Raw genomic sequence first — 17,566 nt, 5'->3', positions numbered from 1 at the left:
ACTTGATTTTTATACCCTTCTCACATGCTAATTCCTTAAGAGAGAAACCATGAAAAGGGTGGGCATTTATTATGCATAAGCTCTTGAGTTCGAATGAAGCGAGGGAATCGACTTCTTCTCTTACATGTGATAATTAATATCAGTATCTTCAGATTGAAACTTGGTTTTTATTCTTTTTTATGTGATTAATTTTTCGTTTTCTTTCATTTGTGGATCAGCTGATGTAATGCAAAAGCCTGAGTCGACTGTTGAAAGTGTTGGAGGTCTGAATATCAATGGCCACAGCAGTCAAATTGGTGTGCCATCATTCACAAAATTGAAGGACTTCGAAAAGCTTGAGCATTTGAAGGACAAAAATCCTGGGAAGAAGTTCAAATAATGAACTGAGGATGAGGGTTCTCCTCTTATTCCAATTAGAATGATATAGACAATGTTTACTTTTCTCAATGAAGGCAATTTCAGAGTCTAAAGACAAGCGAGCTTGATTCATGTACTCTTTCTCTAAAGCGCAATAAATTATTGCTGCATTTGAATCCAGTGATTTTAAAAGCTCTCTCTTCCTTCAGACTTGAATATTAGGCCCCTTATTAACAAGATACTGAAAGGTCTTCTCTCAATTTCCTGCATTTGTTTGCATCTGAAGCCAAACCATATAAGTCTTTAATTGTAACAAGCCAGCTCATGAACACTGAAATCTACTAGTCCTGTGAGTGTTTTATGTGTTTTGTCTTTTGGAGGCATTATTCTATATAGTTCATTCTGCTTTTCTGCACTAAACAGAGAACTCTCAAACCTAACAATCCAACCACCCATATTCCCTTTAAGAGAGAACAAGAATCAATTTTTCTTTCCAAACTTACAAAACATTCAAGAATCAACAATCACCAATTGAAAATCCAACTTGATCTATCCCTTGTGGGAACACCTCCATGGTCCTATGTAATATTTTCCACAACAATATGCAAAACCTAACAGTTAAGTCAGTAGCATGACAAGTTGCTGTGAAACAAATAGTGTTTGAATGAACAGCCAGCAAGCATAGTAGTTTTTTTCCTTTTTTGGGTAATCAGCACAGTAGTTTAGATACCAGACTTGGGGGGACAGAATTAAGTAGTTCTCAAGCCCGCAATGGCCACTGGAATCTTGGACACAGTAGATGCTGGAGAGTGAGGAAAGCCAGTAGAAAACTATAAAGGAATCTCCCTGAGGTTGGACTCCACAAGGATGCCACATCTTCCCTTCTTGGGTTAAAGTGGAGACCCTCCCTCGAGATTTCTTCATGCATGTCAGATTTCTGCTAAGAATTTTCATCAGTAAATAAGCCAGAGGTTATGAGTTGTTACCCCACTCTGGCATGCAAGGTTTTCATGCCAAATTTTATCACAATATTTGGGGTTTCCTGTCATTATAGTGTCATTTCCTCTGTGGAATGAAAAACCCTAGTTGATCATTCCTAAGGCTCTCCGATTGTTTCGGCTACGCGTTGGAAGGTTCTCAATGTTTGTTTCCCAATGGAAACAAATATTTGATGACTTTTTTAATGTCTATTTATAATAACATTTACACCAAAACAGAAGAAGCTTAGGCAGCAGAAGACATTATTGTAAAGCAACTAAGGATCTCATATTGATTGCATAAATTTCTAGGGTCTGTCTGTATTGATTTTGGTGGAGTTGCAAGAACAAATCCGGTGGATTTGGAAATACTCTTTAAAGGACACAATAGGCTGAGCAACCTTACCAAAATAAGTTACATTGATGTCCGATGTCCTGGATCAGGCAAGCTTCACCATTAAAAGAGATACACAGCTCCAAGAACCTCAGTTGGCAGGGGATCGACACCTCACAATTAAGTCATGAGTTCAACTCTCCTAAGAGACCTACCTCTGGTAAAACAACAGAAGATTCACCAGCCTAGGCAAGTGGACTATTCTAATAATTCCCGTTCAAAGCTCATTATTGATGGAATTGCAGACATCCTTGGTTGACCTTTCATCATTTCTAAATGCAGAACATACCCACTGGAGGCAGCAATTAATCTGAGCCATCAGAGCTGAGAGATGTATCTGGAAGTAATTGAATTCCTTCAGTTGCCAAGTGATGATTGATTTTCAAAAGGGAGCTCAATGGGAGTTGCATTTCCATAGAATTCTTCCAAGTTGTATAAAGCACGTTGTGGAGGAAGAAATATGTGGACAACTACATCACCTGTTAAAAATAAACCACTTTGAATATTAGAATAAGGTCTGTAAAGTAACGCTTATTTCAATCCAATACAATTGAGTTCTAGTTATCAAATCAGAATATCCCTCCTAACTAAAATATTCACAGGCAAGAGAAGTGGTGCTTACCCCGAACATTCGTGTTTAAAACAAAACACTGACGTGTACATGGGGTTTTATTTTATTTTATTGGGGTTTTTGTCTTGTTGCGTTTTAGGTGGGGTGGTGTTTCAGGAAGACCTCAGAAAATACTAACCCCTGTCCACTCTTCCTGCCATTGCATAATTCACAATCAAGAAGAGTAACCAGTTTGTAGATAATATAATTTCATCGCACTCACCCTCTATGTCTGTGTTAGTATGTCAATTGTATGCAGCAGATAAATAACTAGATGAGTTTTAAAGGAATATACTTCCATTAATCACTGAGCTTACTTGCTTGAATCAAGCACTTATAAATAGTTGGATATTTGGATCGATTCCAGCACTCCGATTTTCTATAGCTAGTGCAGTGGGAAACAAGAAATTAAAGCACTCACCAAAATCCAACAAGGTCCATGAATTGGGTTTAGTGTCACCAGATGGAACTTTTCTGAACTGTTTCTCAGCAAGATCTCTTATTTTAGACCTACATGTTAAAGAAAATGACAATTATGTTTGTTCAAAAATAATCAGCGAGCTAAGTCATTCCTGCCAAATATAAATCAATCATACATATATATAAGTTTTTAGTTGGATCACATACGCAATGGCATCAACTTGAGGACGTGAAAAAGCTGTGGCAATGATAAAAAATCGAGTCCAGTAAACCAAAGGCTTCACAAAGAGGACCTGGATGTCTGCAGCCTTCACCTCGCTAGCAACCTTTGCTAGAGCCACAGCAACTACAGGTATGTCAAGAAAATGAGAAACCCAATGTGTTATTATCCTGACAAACTTAGAAGGGAATCACTGCTAATTGTAAAAGACATGAATAGGTACAACCGTACAATAGACAGCCAATCTCTGAGAATGGAAAAAGACAAACTTAACAGACTTACTTGGGCAGAAGGGAAAAAGATCAACTTAACACAGTAACTTAGGAATAGGGAAAATCATTTTCCAGAAGAAAGCAAATCCAATTCCAAAGAAAATGCATTGGAGAAAACAAAAAGAGGCAGCTTGTTTTGCGCTTTCATTTCCTTTGGACTTTGTTTCCAGGTAAAAGTCACATGGAAAAAAAATCATAATGTACAACCAGTACCCAAAAGGGGGGAATCTTTACTTGAACATTATATTTTACACAATTGTTCCTTAAAAAAATTAAATGGTCTTAATGAACTGCTGATAAATGATTTTCTGTTAAGGAAAAAAAGGAGGAAATGACTCCTGGCTCTATGGACCTCAGAATGTGGTAGAGGCTCTTTGCCTCCACAATAGAATCTCAGAACAGAAAAATCCTTCTTCAGAAGACTACCATGGTCAAGTAGCTGTATTCATCCTAGTCAAGAATATATGAAATGGTGAAGGCATGACAATGACAACTCAAGCATTACTATTAAGAAATTTTTTATAAATGCTGGAACCATAAGCATAACAGCAAGGTCGTTGATTAGATAACCTTACATGACAAACTCTCGGCATCATCATCGACCTCTGCACTACGAGACTTCTTATCCTTACTTCTGTAAACAACCTTCCCATATTTCTCAAGAAGGTCATCAAGCATGTCATCTGTGTCTTCAATTACATTCTACAAAAGACAGCACATTTGTCAACTAACAAGCAATAACGTCCAACACAACACCAAGTGATGCTTATATATGAGAAATGAATCTTAACTAAAATCACAACACACACGAGTGCAGATGCTCACACATACACATACATGGATAGATATTGGGTTTTAGGGCGGCCCAATGTGAGCAAAAAGGGGCGAGAGGAAATTTCCAGTAAATAAGGACTTTAAAAAACAACATCTGATCAAGCCACAGCTATTTACTCTTAGCAAAGGGGGGGGGGGGGAAGAGAGAAAGCGAGAAGGGGGGGATGGTGTCAATTGAATTGCTTTAAGTCTGCAGCTGAATGGAGAAGAAAAGAGTAGGTAAAGAAAAATTTGGAAGCCCAAGAACATTGCTGTACGAAAGGAAAGTAGAAAATGAAACAGGTTATCAACATATTTGAGAATATATCAAGAACAAACTGCAGATCAAAGTGGAAACTAGAAGTGGTTTTATCCTCTCATTCAGCTTTTACAACAAATTCAGTTTTGCCAACCCATAGTGAATTTTGGATAAGAAACCAGATGAGGAGGAAAATGAAAGGGAGGCAGATGATCAATTTTTAACCCAAATCATGGTTCAGTCACAAGCTGGTTTGTCCATCATTTATGCACTGCAGCCGAAGTGCTTATTTTCCACCTTACCCCTCCTACTGATTGCACAATCTATTGCTACATTATTTCCCACGAGAAAAACAATTGGGAGGACCTGCACCTTTTCATTGTAGAGCCACACATTAAAAAGCATTAGAATCTCCAATACTCTTCTGGTAACATGTCCATTTAATCTTCCACTACGTGCTAGTGTTTTAGTCAAATCTAAGGCCTTAAAAGGATAAAGTACAGAAAAAAATCAACTCCATATGCTAAATATAAGGCTTCCTTTTGCCTTCATATGCCAGCCATATTATTAAGGTAATTTGATCATCTGAACTCACCTTCAGTCCCACAGTATATATTCCTGTGCAGACCCTGAATACCTATGGGTTATTTTGGCTATAATTTGTAACAGAACATAAAGACATTGTTTAAATCTTGAATCTATGACGAGTGACAAGGATTTATCAGCATCTCGCCTTCCTTTGCCACCATCCTCATGAAGGAAGAGTGCTTGACTAAATAACCCATCCAGGTGGTCATCAACCAAATCCTCAATTCCACTTAATAACGGCTGACTTCAAAATCTTGCCAGAGAAATAGCAATTACACCTTAGAAAATACTCAACCCAGAAACTCATTACAGAAGGAAGCGAGGGGCGACAATAAAAACAAAAGCGTGGAACAAGACAGACCATTAGGAAAATAACCTTAGCAACCCAACAAGGCATAAGTAAAATAGGAGAAGTTGCAGGAACAAAGAAAAGGATTTCAAGCTGAAAAAACAAAGAATACCTCTCCGCTCACATCCTCTCTACCTGAAGGCTTCATAGCTTGGGGGATGTTCCTGATTCCAGCTTTACCATTCCTTCTGTACAGTGTGAACTGCTGCCAACCCCTACTCCAAGTCTTCCTCTGAAACGGCTTCGAATTATTCCACAGTTGCAGTCTGAACGTTGTTGAATTTATACATGAGGCCCCATATAAGGGAGAAGTGGTAGAGACTAGCGCAGAAGCCATCAGAGATTTATTGGACACTGAGGGCTTCAGGCAGAAACAGTCGTCGAACGAGGGATTTTAACCAGAAAATTGAAGAAAACAGAACTGGAGGGTAGTTAATGTTTCTTCAAAGAGAAAGTGAGACGTTAGCAGAGTTCCTGGTGTCACCGTAAAAAGAGAGAAATTTCAGAATATCCCGTTGATACCATTCGAGTAACTTGCTGAAGCAATCCTCTTTCTAGTCTATAAGATTTTGACAATGGCAGGAAGATGGATTAGGCTAGAAAGCTGCAAAAGGCTTCAGATAGACTTCAAGGGGTGTAGTATTGTACTACTTGAGCCCAGCCCAATACCTTATGGGTATCGATAAGCCCACAGATAAAGAGCACTTCGATACCCTGGCCCAGTAGACCGAGTTTCTTTTCTTTCCTTTTTTTTCTGTTTTTTGGTGAGAAGAAAATTTATTCCTTCAAAGACTAAAGAGCTCATACACATAGCTTCTATATTATACATATGCAACAGCCATGGGTTGGATAGAGGCCAATCAGTCGGTTGGGAGTCTCATCGAGAGGGTCAGCCTAGATAAAGAATCTACCACCGTTAACAAATCTAGGAATAAAGTAAAAACTGCATTGATGATTGATCAAATGTTTGTGAAATATTGTCAATGCATGGTTGGTAGAGTGGTAAGATTCATACTTCTCAGTGGAGAGGTCATGAGTTCGACCCTTGCAGACGACAAAGCTCCTTCTGAGAATATAATCGAGGATGCGCAAGCTGAACCTAAAAAAAAAAAAAAATTTGTAATATCAAAAATGTCTTCCAAAAAGTTTGTGTAATATTAAGCTTGATCTAAAAGCAAGTACCTCAGTTACAAGAGAGGAATTGCAATAAACTGCTCTTGGAAGTACTGCTAATAATCTGCCGCTCTCATGTCTGATAACCACTCCAGTACTACCTTGATTGCTTTCTTCTTGCCAAGCACCATCACAATTTAATTTTTGACAAAATCCATTTTCGGAGGAAGCCAAACAAATCTATCATCTTTCAACTCAACTCGATTTATTACTGGCAACAAAGGTGAATTCCCTGAAAAATTAGCCATTGCAACTAACTCCGCAAGAGCTTTATTCGCTAACCTTAGCATCTCATCCAGGGACCAATGAATTCTATTAAAAATTAACTCATTCCGTAAGAGATTGAGCATAATTCAATAGTCAGTCCCCTCAATGAGTCAAGATTATAAACCTCTTGGGGCCTTATGATCCTTGCAACACAAGTTAAAGGCACACTTGCATCACATTTGCAAAAATGCCTACCGTAGGAATCTCTTTGTGTTCACTACTACGGCAACATTGTCCTCAGCATGCTCAGGACAAGATATATATTTGCTCTTCAAAAACGGTAACATTAATATTGTCAGTGGGAGTGGGACCAACCATTGGACAGGCCACAGGCAGGAGAAAAAAATATCAGCACCTAATTTATCAGTGTTTCTGTAATGTCTAAATTACAGTGAATAATGATGAATGTAACAAGGGAACCATTCACTTTGACTGATTCCTGGCAATTCTCGAATGGGAGAGGACAATAGGTTTCCCATCCTTCCACAGTACACAAATGAAACAACAATTCTCTGGAGCTCAGCTGATCCGCTTTCGTTTCTGGCTCAAAGGTTTTGAGGTCTTCTGTTGATCTTCCTCCAGCTTTCTCCGTAAGCCATTTAAATCTTCCTCAGTCACCACACCATCCATCTTACGATTCATGTCATACGCTTCTGCAATCCTTCTCTTGCATTCCTTACTTGCAGTATCATGAGCAACCACTGAAGAATTTCAAATAGAGAACGAGTACATCAAACAGCTAGATTTTTTTGGTTTTTTTTTTGTTATGAAATGAGAGTAAGGATGGGGCCTGGAAGTTTAGAATCCACAATTCTTTTGATATTTAAAACAAGCTAAATTAATGAATCACAATAAGTTTGGCATTTGAATAAAAATAAATAAATAAAACAAAACAAAACAAAACGTGCATTCAGAACTACAGAATCAAAGCATGTGTCACCCTGTGACTCATAGTACATTACAGTAGAAGATCATAAGAGCCCAAAGTGTTGGTCATACGAGAAAGAATGCTGTAATGCATGAAAAACCAGATTCATGTCTTCGTTGGAAACGGTGCTCAAAGTTATTAGAGGCATCATGTGGTAATCAAATGATGCTGTCCATGTGCATGGCCAAGGTGATTCAATGCACAAGAGAGAACTGTGGTCCAAACTTCAATCACCAGTGAATCACTTTGTAGTAAAATTACTCGTTAGAGGGCTAAATAAGGTCACCTTCAAGATAACTGACCTGGTCTAGGATAGTCTTTTCCAATAATGCAGTTTGCTTTGGTTTGAACAGCTAATGGTGCGGTCCATGGCTCATATATATACTCCTTTGGCATATCTGGACTTGATAATTATAAACTCAAACTTAGCAAGATACTAGCCCAGAAAAGCGAATACAGTATAAAGCAGAATGTTTGGTCTCTGTAAGCTGATTCACACACCTTTAAGTACAGGGAGAAAATGTCGGATGTATTTTGCATCAGGATCATATTTCTTTCCAAATGATGTTGGAGAGTAGATGCGATTATACTGATTATGGCAATCACAAGAGAGCAGTATTTCAGCACACAGCTAGCTTAATACATATTTACAATTGAACACATAACTTAGGCTGCAAACCTGGTAGAAAAAGGATGAACAAGAAAGCCACAGCCAATTTCCATTATTTATGGCCCAATCTGAATCAATCAGCAGTCTCTCAAAAACATCACGTCCCCTTTCCCAGTGGATGAACTAAATGCAGAAACATTGCACTCAGAGGAAAGGATTAAAGACATTTAGGGGGTGTTGGTTGGAAAGAAGAGAAGAAAACATATTAGGTTCAAAAGGATGAAGGTCATATACCAGATCTCCACGTGTCAGGAAACAAGCTACGCAATGCCGTGCAAGATGATGTATCCAGCCCCATTTCTTGAGCTATAATATCAAACAATAAACTGTCTTAGGTCAGCTGCCTAAATTTCCCATCAAAATAGAAAGGAGAAAAGAAACGATGAAACTGTACTTGAGGACCTGTAACATGATGGCATCAATCCAAGGGTACCCTGTCTGACCCTCTCGCCAAGCCACGAGTAATTCATCATCATCATTCCAAGGTATCTGCATGTCCAGTTGAAAATTGGGATTTAAAATATCTTATATTGAATATTGAATAAGATAAGCATATCAAGTACACGATACCCCACTAATACCTTGAAAGGGCTTAAAACTGCCTAGGTATCCACCATCATTGGACCAACTGCTAGCAGATAAGTCAAGCTGAATGTAGACTGTAGTGACCTAAATTCATGCTTATCTATAATAATGGGACTACAGTAAAGTTTCTGTAACCAAACTTCAATCCCAGGACACTTCCTTAGTTTGTACCTAAATAGTTCATGAATATTAAAGCATAAAGTGCATTCTACATGCAAGACACCAGACATGGCTTTAAGACCACTCAAAATGGACATGCACTTGAATGCTTAGGCAGCCAAGGCCAATTTTAATGCAAGGGCAAGATCAGGGGAAACATGGAAGCATATATAACATTATGAACCCAAGCAAGTAGCTCCAAATATTATAACCTCAATGCACAAAACAGGGAAGCTCAAACTATCAGTGCAGGCAAACATACCAACTTGTGAAGCATATGATTTCCAAGAAATCAATCAATTGTGATTACCTGCTTGCATATTCGGTTTCCTTTCATCTTATCAAAATTAGGAGTGCCAAAAGCAACACAGTAGAAAAAATCTCTCCACAACAACTGCAAAAAGACCAATAAATAGTTGTTGTAAGCTGATTCTCTTACAAGCCACGATCACTGAATTACTGGATAAACGAACCTGTCCAACAAGTGAAACTGGAGGTGATGTGTGTTTTTTGACAGTCTTATAAACATCTTGAATGGATTGATAAAAATACCTGGATGAAAGACAACCAAACTGTCCAAGGGGAACAAAAACAAAGGGAGATTATGAGAAGATGCAACAAAATGTAAGCAGTTGCTTGAAAGGAGATGACAGATACGGTGATCTGAATCCAAAATTATCTTAATTTTCCCTCACTTTCAAGTATGGTGAAAGAACGGTGGTTGCAGGCTTCAGAAATGCTGATGGGTCACCCTTTGGTTTCTCAAAGTTTGCTACCCACTCCTGCAACAAATATGGGTCAGAACCAATACTAACATAGGATGTCTTTGGAATACAACAGACAAGAACCACAACTACCGGTGAGCATGTTTTTGTGGATTCAGAGGTTGTACTCATTAAGAAGGATAGCTGTATATTATTATGGGTTGAATTACTTAAATCTCAGATCTGAGGTTCACTAGTGACCAAGTAACAATAAGGCTAAAAATGATGAACAAATAGACCTTATTTGAACGGATAATACTATATTTGAAGAAAGAAAGCCTGATAGAAAGCCAAACGAGGCTGCTAAGATTACTGGGGAGTTTATCCCTTTTTTTGGCCTTCCTCATTGAAGAGGTTTTGCAAAGCACTATCCTTGCCCTTCTTATGTAAGCTACAGAAGATTTTCCAATCACAACTAGGAAGATTCACCCATTTCTGTTAGAGATCCTAAAGTGATTTATTTGAGAGGAAGTTGCCTAATGTCTGTCGACAGTGATCCAGAATTCTTTTGCTAAATATATTTGGTCAAGGTGACTCAGAGGATCTGCAGCAAGTTACATGATTGGGATACTGGCAGCCTTCAAATGCACAAGTTATCATAATCAGATGATATTGTTCAAAAATAGATGTGAATTCTTTGTTGTTCATTATCAATGCTCTAAATGTGTGATATGTCCCATTGCTACTATCCATCGATTAAAAGAGGAATTCTTGTGTTTAGAAAATTTGTTCTCACTATTTTTTATGGATTCCTCTTCCTGGTCAGATTCTAAGAAAGTTGGCACAAGACAAGACATTTAAATCGCACCTTCAGATACTATCAACTAGCAAAATCCCACTTTTACTATTAAAAATATTCTTGAAGTACAAAAATATTAAGTAATATGTCAACAAAGGGGGGGGGGGGGAATGCACATCTATGGTTTAAAAATACTTTAAAGGCATGCAGATAATAATTTAAAAGTAGCCAACAAAAACAAAATGCAGTGATACTTTTTATTCGAATGAATAAACAATGCTATTAAAGTACAAATTTTGACAAGCATATTACAACACTAAAGAAAAGTAAACTTTGCAAGTTATAACTAAATAATGGAAGTGTCTGAGAGATGGCAGATATATATGCAGAAGAGAGAAGTTACTAGCAAATCTTCTTGCTCTGAATTATAGTTTGCGTAAGCCTAACAATCTCACAGCATTTGTCTCAAGACTCAATCTTCCTAGCCACATTACATTTTGAAGCAAAAAAAAGAAAAGCTGTACTTGTTAATATATTACGTGTCGATCATTATTACTCCCTTGTAAATGAATTCTTAGAATTCAGCCAGGAGGACATTGCACGGTAATAAATCAGAAAGGAGATGAGTGTGAAGAAATAAGAACATTACACCAAAATTAGCTGTAGTTAAGTAAACAGCACACCTTATCACTGAGTGCCAATCTCAACCTTTTCAATGCCTCTGATTCTCCACCTCTAAAAGGAGAAAGGTCATCCTGCACGCCAAGCTACCTTATGAATGAATCCAATAGGAAATAATCATCAGCATTAAATAAAAATGGCAGCTTAAAACCTGATCAATGTCACCGTAGCCAAGTTCTTTTATTGTTGGAACTCCTATGATTTCATAACTTCCTACGTCTCCAATTGGAGGAAGTAGAGACATTTCCATTGAAAGAGGAGGAAGTGGTTCCCCAGCAAGCTTCACAAACGATTGATAACTCAATGGTGGTTTTCCCCCGTTCTTTGTTGGAGCAGTCATTACAGGTTTACAACAACGTACATTAAATAATTAAAATAGACAATAAATAAAACTTCAAGATTAGCATTTTATGCACCTATACTGCTGAGTATTCAAATAAAAATACAGGGTTAATTAACTATTAAGACGTCAACAGTTTAACCATGAAAGCAGTATCGAGAGCATACCTTATGTATAATGTCTGCAGGATTGAAAAGAGTATGGCTGACTGGAGAGAAAATCTCAACCCCAGCTGCAGAAGCATAGTCCTATCAAAACTAAGTAAAATGTAGTCAAGATTCAAGAATGAACTTCCCCAGTGTTTTTACGATGAAAATAATTCACAAGGAACTCGCCCTGAGCATGCATTTGCTTCAAAAATAAAACTAATATAACACAAGTGAATGTGAAGCTTTAGCCACCAGAAAGCAATATCTGTTAAGTACTCCAACCACTGCGGCAAGGATAAGCGCAAGGAAGCAACTCCTACCTTGACTTGATTGTCTAGGGTTTGATAATACGGCTCTGTATCGAATTCAAAGCAAAGCTTTTTAACTCGCCACTGAGAGAATCCAAGGGAAATAACAAATAATATCAGTAAACACGCCAATTATTGCATCTTATGCTTCGAAATCTACGGCGAGAACCAGGAGAACGTAATTAAGAGGCTTACTTCCTTCAAGAGCTGGATCAAAATCTCAACAGGGTTTCCTCTGAACAAAAGCAATCGCGATCCCAGCTTTCGGAGACTGGAATCGAGATCGTCTAGGCTCTCGAGCAAGAACTGTATGCGGTTCAAGCCGGCAAGGGAAGAGCCAGGAGAGAAGGCGGTTGGGTCAGGTTGCATATAGTGTGGATCAACGATGAAAACAGGGTAAACAAAGTCCGAGTCCCTGCGAGCGTGATCGAGAGCTGGGTTGTCGTGGATCCTTAGGCCTTTACGGAACCAGACCAGGGAATTTGACGCCATCGATGGAGACGCAGAAGCGTGAAGAGAAGAGAAGAAGAAACGCGAGCAAGACACAGAGGCTATGCTCAGAGCCAGTGAAGCTCGCATTCGAATTCCGAAACAAAAGAGTTATTTGCAGAGCGAGTTCGTACTTCCATTATCTAAACCCATGCTACTTCATTTTCCCGCTAACAAAGAAGTTGAAAACGTGGCAGAAAATGCTACAATGCGCAGGTGAGGGAGCATCGTCCTCAACCCTACCCTCGCGCAAATAAGATTAAAAACCCTAGTCGCGAACCGAAGATAACCAACTACGAAACAGGAAATGGAATCAAAGGAGTGATAGATAAGCTACCAGTGCGCCGATGGCGTACTTTAGGATTACAACTAGATGAAAAAGGAGAGGCTCAAGTGGGGCCACGTCGTGTCATAAACGTTGAGTGCGTGTAGCAGTTCGTTGCCCCGCATTCTTTTTTTCTTGAAAGATTCCAACTACCAAGAATTCAATTCGTTGGCTTTAATTTTCATTACCAAATTCTTAAAATAAAAAATTAAAAAACCATTACCAATTTCTACTAAGAAAATAAATTCACTACCAAGTTTTATTCATTTTTACTTTCTACTTTTGCCTTATAATATTTGGATTTTTTTTCCATCTTTGAAGAAAAGAAAAATAATGGAAGGAATGATTTTTTTTTCCCCACAATTGAATGAATGACATTAACATTAGTTTTCTCGTGTCGTTGCCTCGTTGGTGTAGCAAAATATAAGCATGTATCACACTCTTTCTTTTGGCCATATTTAAGTTATAGGTAAATAATAATGAAACGTGTCAAAATTTAATATCATATATATTTTATTTTTATTGATAATTTGTCTATGCACTATTAGTTTAACAATAACAATATGATCATTTGAATTTTTAAGTTGTTTTTTCAAAAATTTATAAAAGTATGGATATTTTAAGGAAAAAAAAGTTATAACTCCATGTCTTTGAATGCTTTAAAGTACAGAGGGCCAAAATGATTATCTATTTCACCACACTAAAATATATCTCGATGTTTTAGTAGGTATTTTTAGAGGTTGTATAGTAACATTTTATTTTGTTTTATTGTTTTTAGGTAATAAAAAACTCATTATTTTTGACTGTTTTTGGAGATTGAATTCACTCTTGTAGTTGCACAAGAGAAGTATATTTATGTAACAATAAAATAACAAATGAAACACACAAAAATATTCACCTTGTAATATGGTGTTTCCCCACCTTTTCAAGATAACTAGTTTTCACTTTTAATTCTTACGTATGTGTGTGTGTTTCATAAATGACAAAAAAACACAAGAAAAAAGATAGGATTATACGTAGATAATTGAATCCGGATCCTTTACCTGCATTGAGATAAAGTTCTCAAATCTACATGATTAAGCCTTTTACACTGTGTCCAACATTTAAAGAAGCAAAAAATTAAGTAATTTAGGTGAAATATAACTTAATACCATCTGTCACTATCTTAGCAAATCCAATCGAAGAAGAAAAAAAAAGTTCTCGCTTTAAAATTGGATGCATCAACAATCCAACTATTTTGGTCATTAATTGTTCTCTTCATAAGAGTAGAGAATCCAAATTTTACATGATTTGGATTGTTCTTCTTGTAAAAATGAAAAATAAATAAATACGAAAGTTGGGACTAGCAATCAATTATATCATATTCTATTATTTTTAGAGGGGCTGAGGGGAAAATCATCTTCTATCGTATTATCATCTTTGTAAGGAAGAATTTTGTAAATGTGGGTCTCATTTGGCATAAGATTCCTAAACGAAAAAAAGTTTATATTTCCCACAAACAGAAAAACCAAATGTGGCTTTCAATTTGGCAAATCATATTTGTTTTTTAATTTTGAATTTTGGATTAAGGTGTGTGAGTCGACATTAACTTCCTTGCAAGCAACATTACAATAATCAAAAAGGGTTTGGCAAGTTACAACAACTGCTCCTAGAGAATAAAGTGTTAAAAAGATTGTCTAAACCCTAAAGTAAGGTATATCTATATCTATAAACATGAGCATTTGAAGCTACTTATCTCTCCTGCTCTATTGAGTATCAATAAAGACATCTAACAGTTTGTTCTTTGATCTCAATATCTCACCCACCAAGGAATGAGGTTTCCTAGGGTATTTACAAGCTCATTAATTGTTTGTAATTTACAACTGCCACTATCAATGCGGCGGATAACCTTATCAAAGCTTTCTTAATGAAAAAGTTGGAAAACTCATTTTTAATCAAACTCAAGAAAGTTCAACCTGACCTCTTCATCAACATCATTTTGGAAACAATTATCCAATATCATTTTAACTACCCAATCTTGAGAGATTGTTCAGTTGGCAAAAGACTAGCATCGATAGGGCTTGTTTCGTTATTTGAGTCCGGAGATTTCAAATCTATAGATTTTAACCTTATGGAGTCATGGTTAAGAGTTCGAATTATATTGGACTATAGATTAAGTCTCAATTCAAATTTTAAATTATAGAGAAATTTTTAGTGTCATCCCCTGAGTTGCCCCATGATATTAGGGCCTGTTTCGTTAATTGAGTCCGGAGATTTAAAAAATATAGAGATTCCAAATCTATAGAATTTAAACTTATGGAGTCATGGTTCATAAAATTAACTGTGTGATTGGCCTGAATCTTTAAATTAAATATGTAGATTTATTATAAAAAGACATATATGGAGTCATGGTTAAAATGTTTAGCACTTGTACCGGAAAAAAAGATGTTTAGCACTTTTATGATAGGGATGAGATTTCACCTCATACCCATAAATCTATAGATTTACGCTTTTTAGTGTAAAATGATGAATCCCTAGATTTCACGAATCCAGAGATTGAACAAAATGGGTATAAATCTCGCATTTGTGAATTAAGAGATTTCAAATCTCTTGATTCATGTAACCAAACAGGCCTCAATATGGCTGCATATTACTAAATTTATTATCCCGATATTTTAAGGGAAAAATATGGAATATGAGAGTACAAAAAGTAATAAATAAAAAAATACTGGTGTATCGAATCCTTGTGGATGCAAAAAATCTCCACTGAGAGACTCACCCACCACAACTAGTTGTGCGATGCGGGTCAAACACCGGTTTATAAACCGGGGTTGGCAAACCAAAAAAAAAAAAAAAAAATTGGTGCGGGAATGAAAATCATGAAGATGAGAGAATCCAAAAAAGGAAAATTGTAGCAGATGGTATAAGAACTTAAAGGTGAGTTTTTTCGGTGATTTAAAAGTGAGTTGAACGTATGGCTTTTCATACAAGAGTATGCTTTTCTTTTTAAAAAGCTTATCTTGCTTACATTAGCACATAACTTTTGTTTTCCAATATTAAAGGGTGTCATTGATATATTTTTTTCTTATAGGGTATCTAATTGATAAAAATGGTAACTCAGTGGGTGGAGCCGATAACATTCTTAAATTATATATAACAGATTCCCTCCAATAATGTACTAAAGACACACATAAAATGGCCCCAATTAAAAAAAAAAAATGCTTTTTACAATACAAAAGGTATGAAAGAAGGTACCAACTGTTTTTCAGTCTTCATGCTTAGAATGTAAAAAGTTGTTTATGATTTTTATCTACATGTAGTATGCGTTGAATTAGTCTTTAATAGTTTTTTTTTTTTTGGAGTTTGAATAACTGTTTAGGCAACCATATCGGAGGAATTCTCCGTGCTTGGTTCTAGTCTTAAAGTTTAGTCAAACCAAATTAATCGTACGCATCTTCCGGCTGCCTCACCAAATAAAGAAAGTATTTATACCCAAAAAGTATGGAGCACATGCGTATTAATTACGAGTCCCGGATCTGCCCCTTCCGGGAGCAACGGCTTTTTCACCTCAAAATACAAGGGGGCCTCAGGGGTGGGTGATGTGAGTTTTTTTTTTTTAATATATTTTTCAGCTGTTGGGCCCGCCAATTTTGTTGTGGTAAAATCGTCGGGGAGCACAGACGAGTGATGATCCGAATTCATTAATTACCACCAAAATACCAGAAAGGGAATAAGATTGTAGAGTCCAGACCCTCCTTCTTACCTCTCCCCCTTCCAGCCCATCAACAAATGGTTTATAAAACTGGCCCAACCAGTATTACTCCGGTTTCTGTTTCATACCTAATGAACAAATGTATTATTTTTTTACCAAACAAAAAAAGGTATTGTAAATGTAGTTATGATTTTTAAAAAATTTAAGAGATTACCGTTTGAAGTGGAGAGAGTTGATGATTCCTCCCTTAAAATGGAGGAATCATCTTCGAACTTATATATGTTTATCCCAAAAATCAATCTTTCTTGTTTGACACTGCACTTATACATGGGAGGGTAAAAGTTAGAAATATCTTGTGAATGCGTTACACTTAAGATGATAACATTTGTGGTCGTCTATTCCAACATTGGAAGAATCTAGATTTGATTGGGTTAGAATCAAAATCATAAATATCTTGTGAATATGTTTGACTTAAGATGATAAAATTTGTGCTCGTCTAATCCAACATTGGAAGAATCTCGGGTTTGATTTGATCAAAATAAAACAAACTAATGTCGGTAATTCCAGTTTGAGTTTTGAAACCCTGAAAACTTCCAATGATTTAATCAAAGGTGTAAGTGAAATTTCAAGATTATTCATGAGTAATTGTGAATACAAAAAAGATTCCTGAATTTTTTATCTGCATTGGTTGTTACTTTGATGGGGTTGCATTTTGTGGTGGAGATGATATAAGATACCTCAATGCATCATATAAATCTAATTCATCCGCTAAGATGTAAGTCGTATCTTACACATGCATCACCTCTTTGGTTTACCCTATGTATGGTAGGTAACATATTCTCATACAGGGCATGGTTTAGGAAAAAAATTATTTGGTGGAGTTATAACAATAGATTTTTATTTTCACGATCTTGAACGGATCTCACAAATTAAAGAAGATGTCAATGATTACTGAACGATAATGGTATTTTATCATTGATCAATCCTCGTACATGAAAGGACTTCACAAACTTAACCCAATCCCAATTTTTTTTTTTCT

At 36.7% G+C, this 17,566-nt stretch overlaps 2 protein-coding genes across 2 annotated transcripts; both read right to left on the bottom strand.

Annotated features, from left to right (window-relative positions):
• Window positions 1-1,556: 1,556 nt before the first annotated feature.
• Window positions 1,557-5,846, bottom strand: LOC149025088 (Lojap-related protein). The gene is made up of 5 exons (XM_089145305.1): window positions 5,372-5,846; window positions 3,826-3,952; window positions 2,966-3,104; window positions 2,760-2,848; window positions 1,557-2,207 (listed from the first exon to the last, which is right to left on the bottom strand). Exons 1-5 carry the CDS (start codon window positions 5,594-5,596, stop codon window positions 2,086-2,088), a joined length of 702 nt encoding a protein of 233 aa, XP_089001431.1. The 5' UTR covers window positions 5,597-5,846; the 3' UTR covers window positions 1,557-2,085.
• A 1,004-nt stretch (window positions 5,847-6,850) lies between these two features.
• On the bottom strand, window positions 6,851-12,687 carry UVR3 (DNA photolyase family protein). The gene is made up of 14 exons (XM_089145302.1): window positions 12,218-12,687; window positions 12,035-12,106; window positions 11,733-11,813; window positions 11,377-11,547; window positions 11,228-11,299; window positions 9,737-9,823; window positions 9,515-9,613; window positions 9,352-9,435; window positions 8,700-8,786; window positions 8,532-8,603; window positions 8,307-8,420; window positions 8,129-8,216; window positions 7,930-8,025; window positions 6,851-7,400 (listed from the first exon to the last, which is right to left on the bottom strand). Exons 1-14 carry the CDS (start codon window positions 12,599-12,601, stop codon window positions 7,219-7,221), a joined length of 1,689 nt encoding a protein of 562 aa, XP_089001428.1. The 5' UTR covers window positions 12,602-12,687; the 3' UTR covers window positions 6,851-7,218.
• Between the last annotated feature and the right edge of the window lie 4,879 nt (window positions 12,688-17,566).

This window comes from Hakea prostrata, chromosome 2 (assembly GCF_041222555.1).
Source record: "Hakea prostrata isolate BN-2017 chromosome 2, UWA_Hpros_2, whole genome shotgun sequence".
Lineage (NCBI taxonomy): Eukaryota > Viridiplantae > Streptophyta > Magnoliopsida > Proteales > Proteaceae > Hakea > Hakea prostrata.
The sequence above is the reverse complement of the archived record's forward strand: the minus strand, read 5'-3'. Positions and strand labels throughout refer to the sequence as shown.

Excerpts from the sequence above, each read along its gene's own strand:
- LOC149025088 (XM_089145305.1), bottom strand. The coding sequence starts at position 5,596 with ATGGCTTCTGCGCTAGTCTCTACCACTTCTCCCTTATATGGGGCCTCA. Across the intron at positions 3,105-3,825 it reads TGATGCCGAGAGTTTGTCAT|TTGCTGTGGCTCTAGCAAAG; the intron begins GTAAGGTTATCT and ends ACATACCTGTAG. Across the intron at positions 2,208-2,759 it reads ATGGACCTTGTTGGATTTTG|GTGATGTAGTTGTCCACATA; the intron begins GTGAGTGCTTTA and ends TATTTTTAACAG.
- UVR3 (XM_089145302.1), bottom strand. The coding sequence starts at position 12,601 with ATGCGAGCTTCACTGGCTCTGAGCATAGCCTCTGTGTCTTGCTCGCGT. Across the intron at positions 11,300-11,376 it reads GCTACGGTGACATTGATCAG|GATGACCTTTCTCCTTTTAG; the intron begins GTTTTAAGCTGC and ends CTTGGCGTGCAG. Across the intron at positions 7,401-7,929 it reads AAAAGACTATCCTAGACCAG|TGGTTGCTCATGATACTGCA; the intron begins GTCAGTTATCTT and ends GAAATTCTTCAG.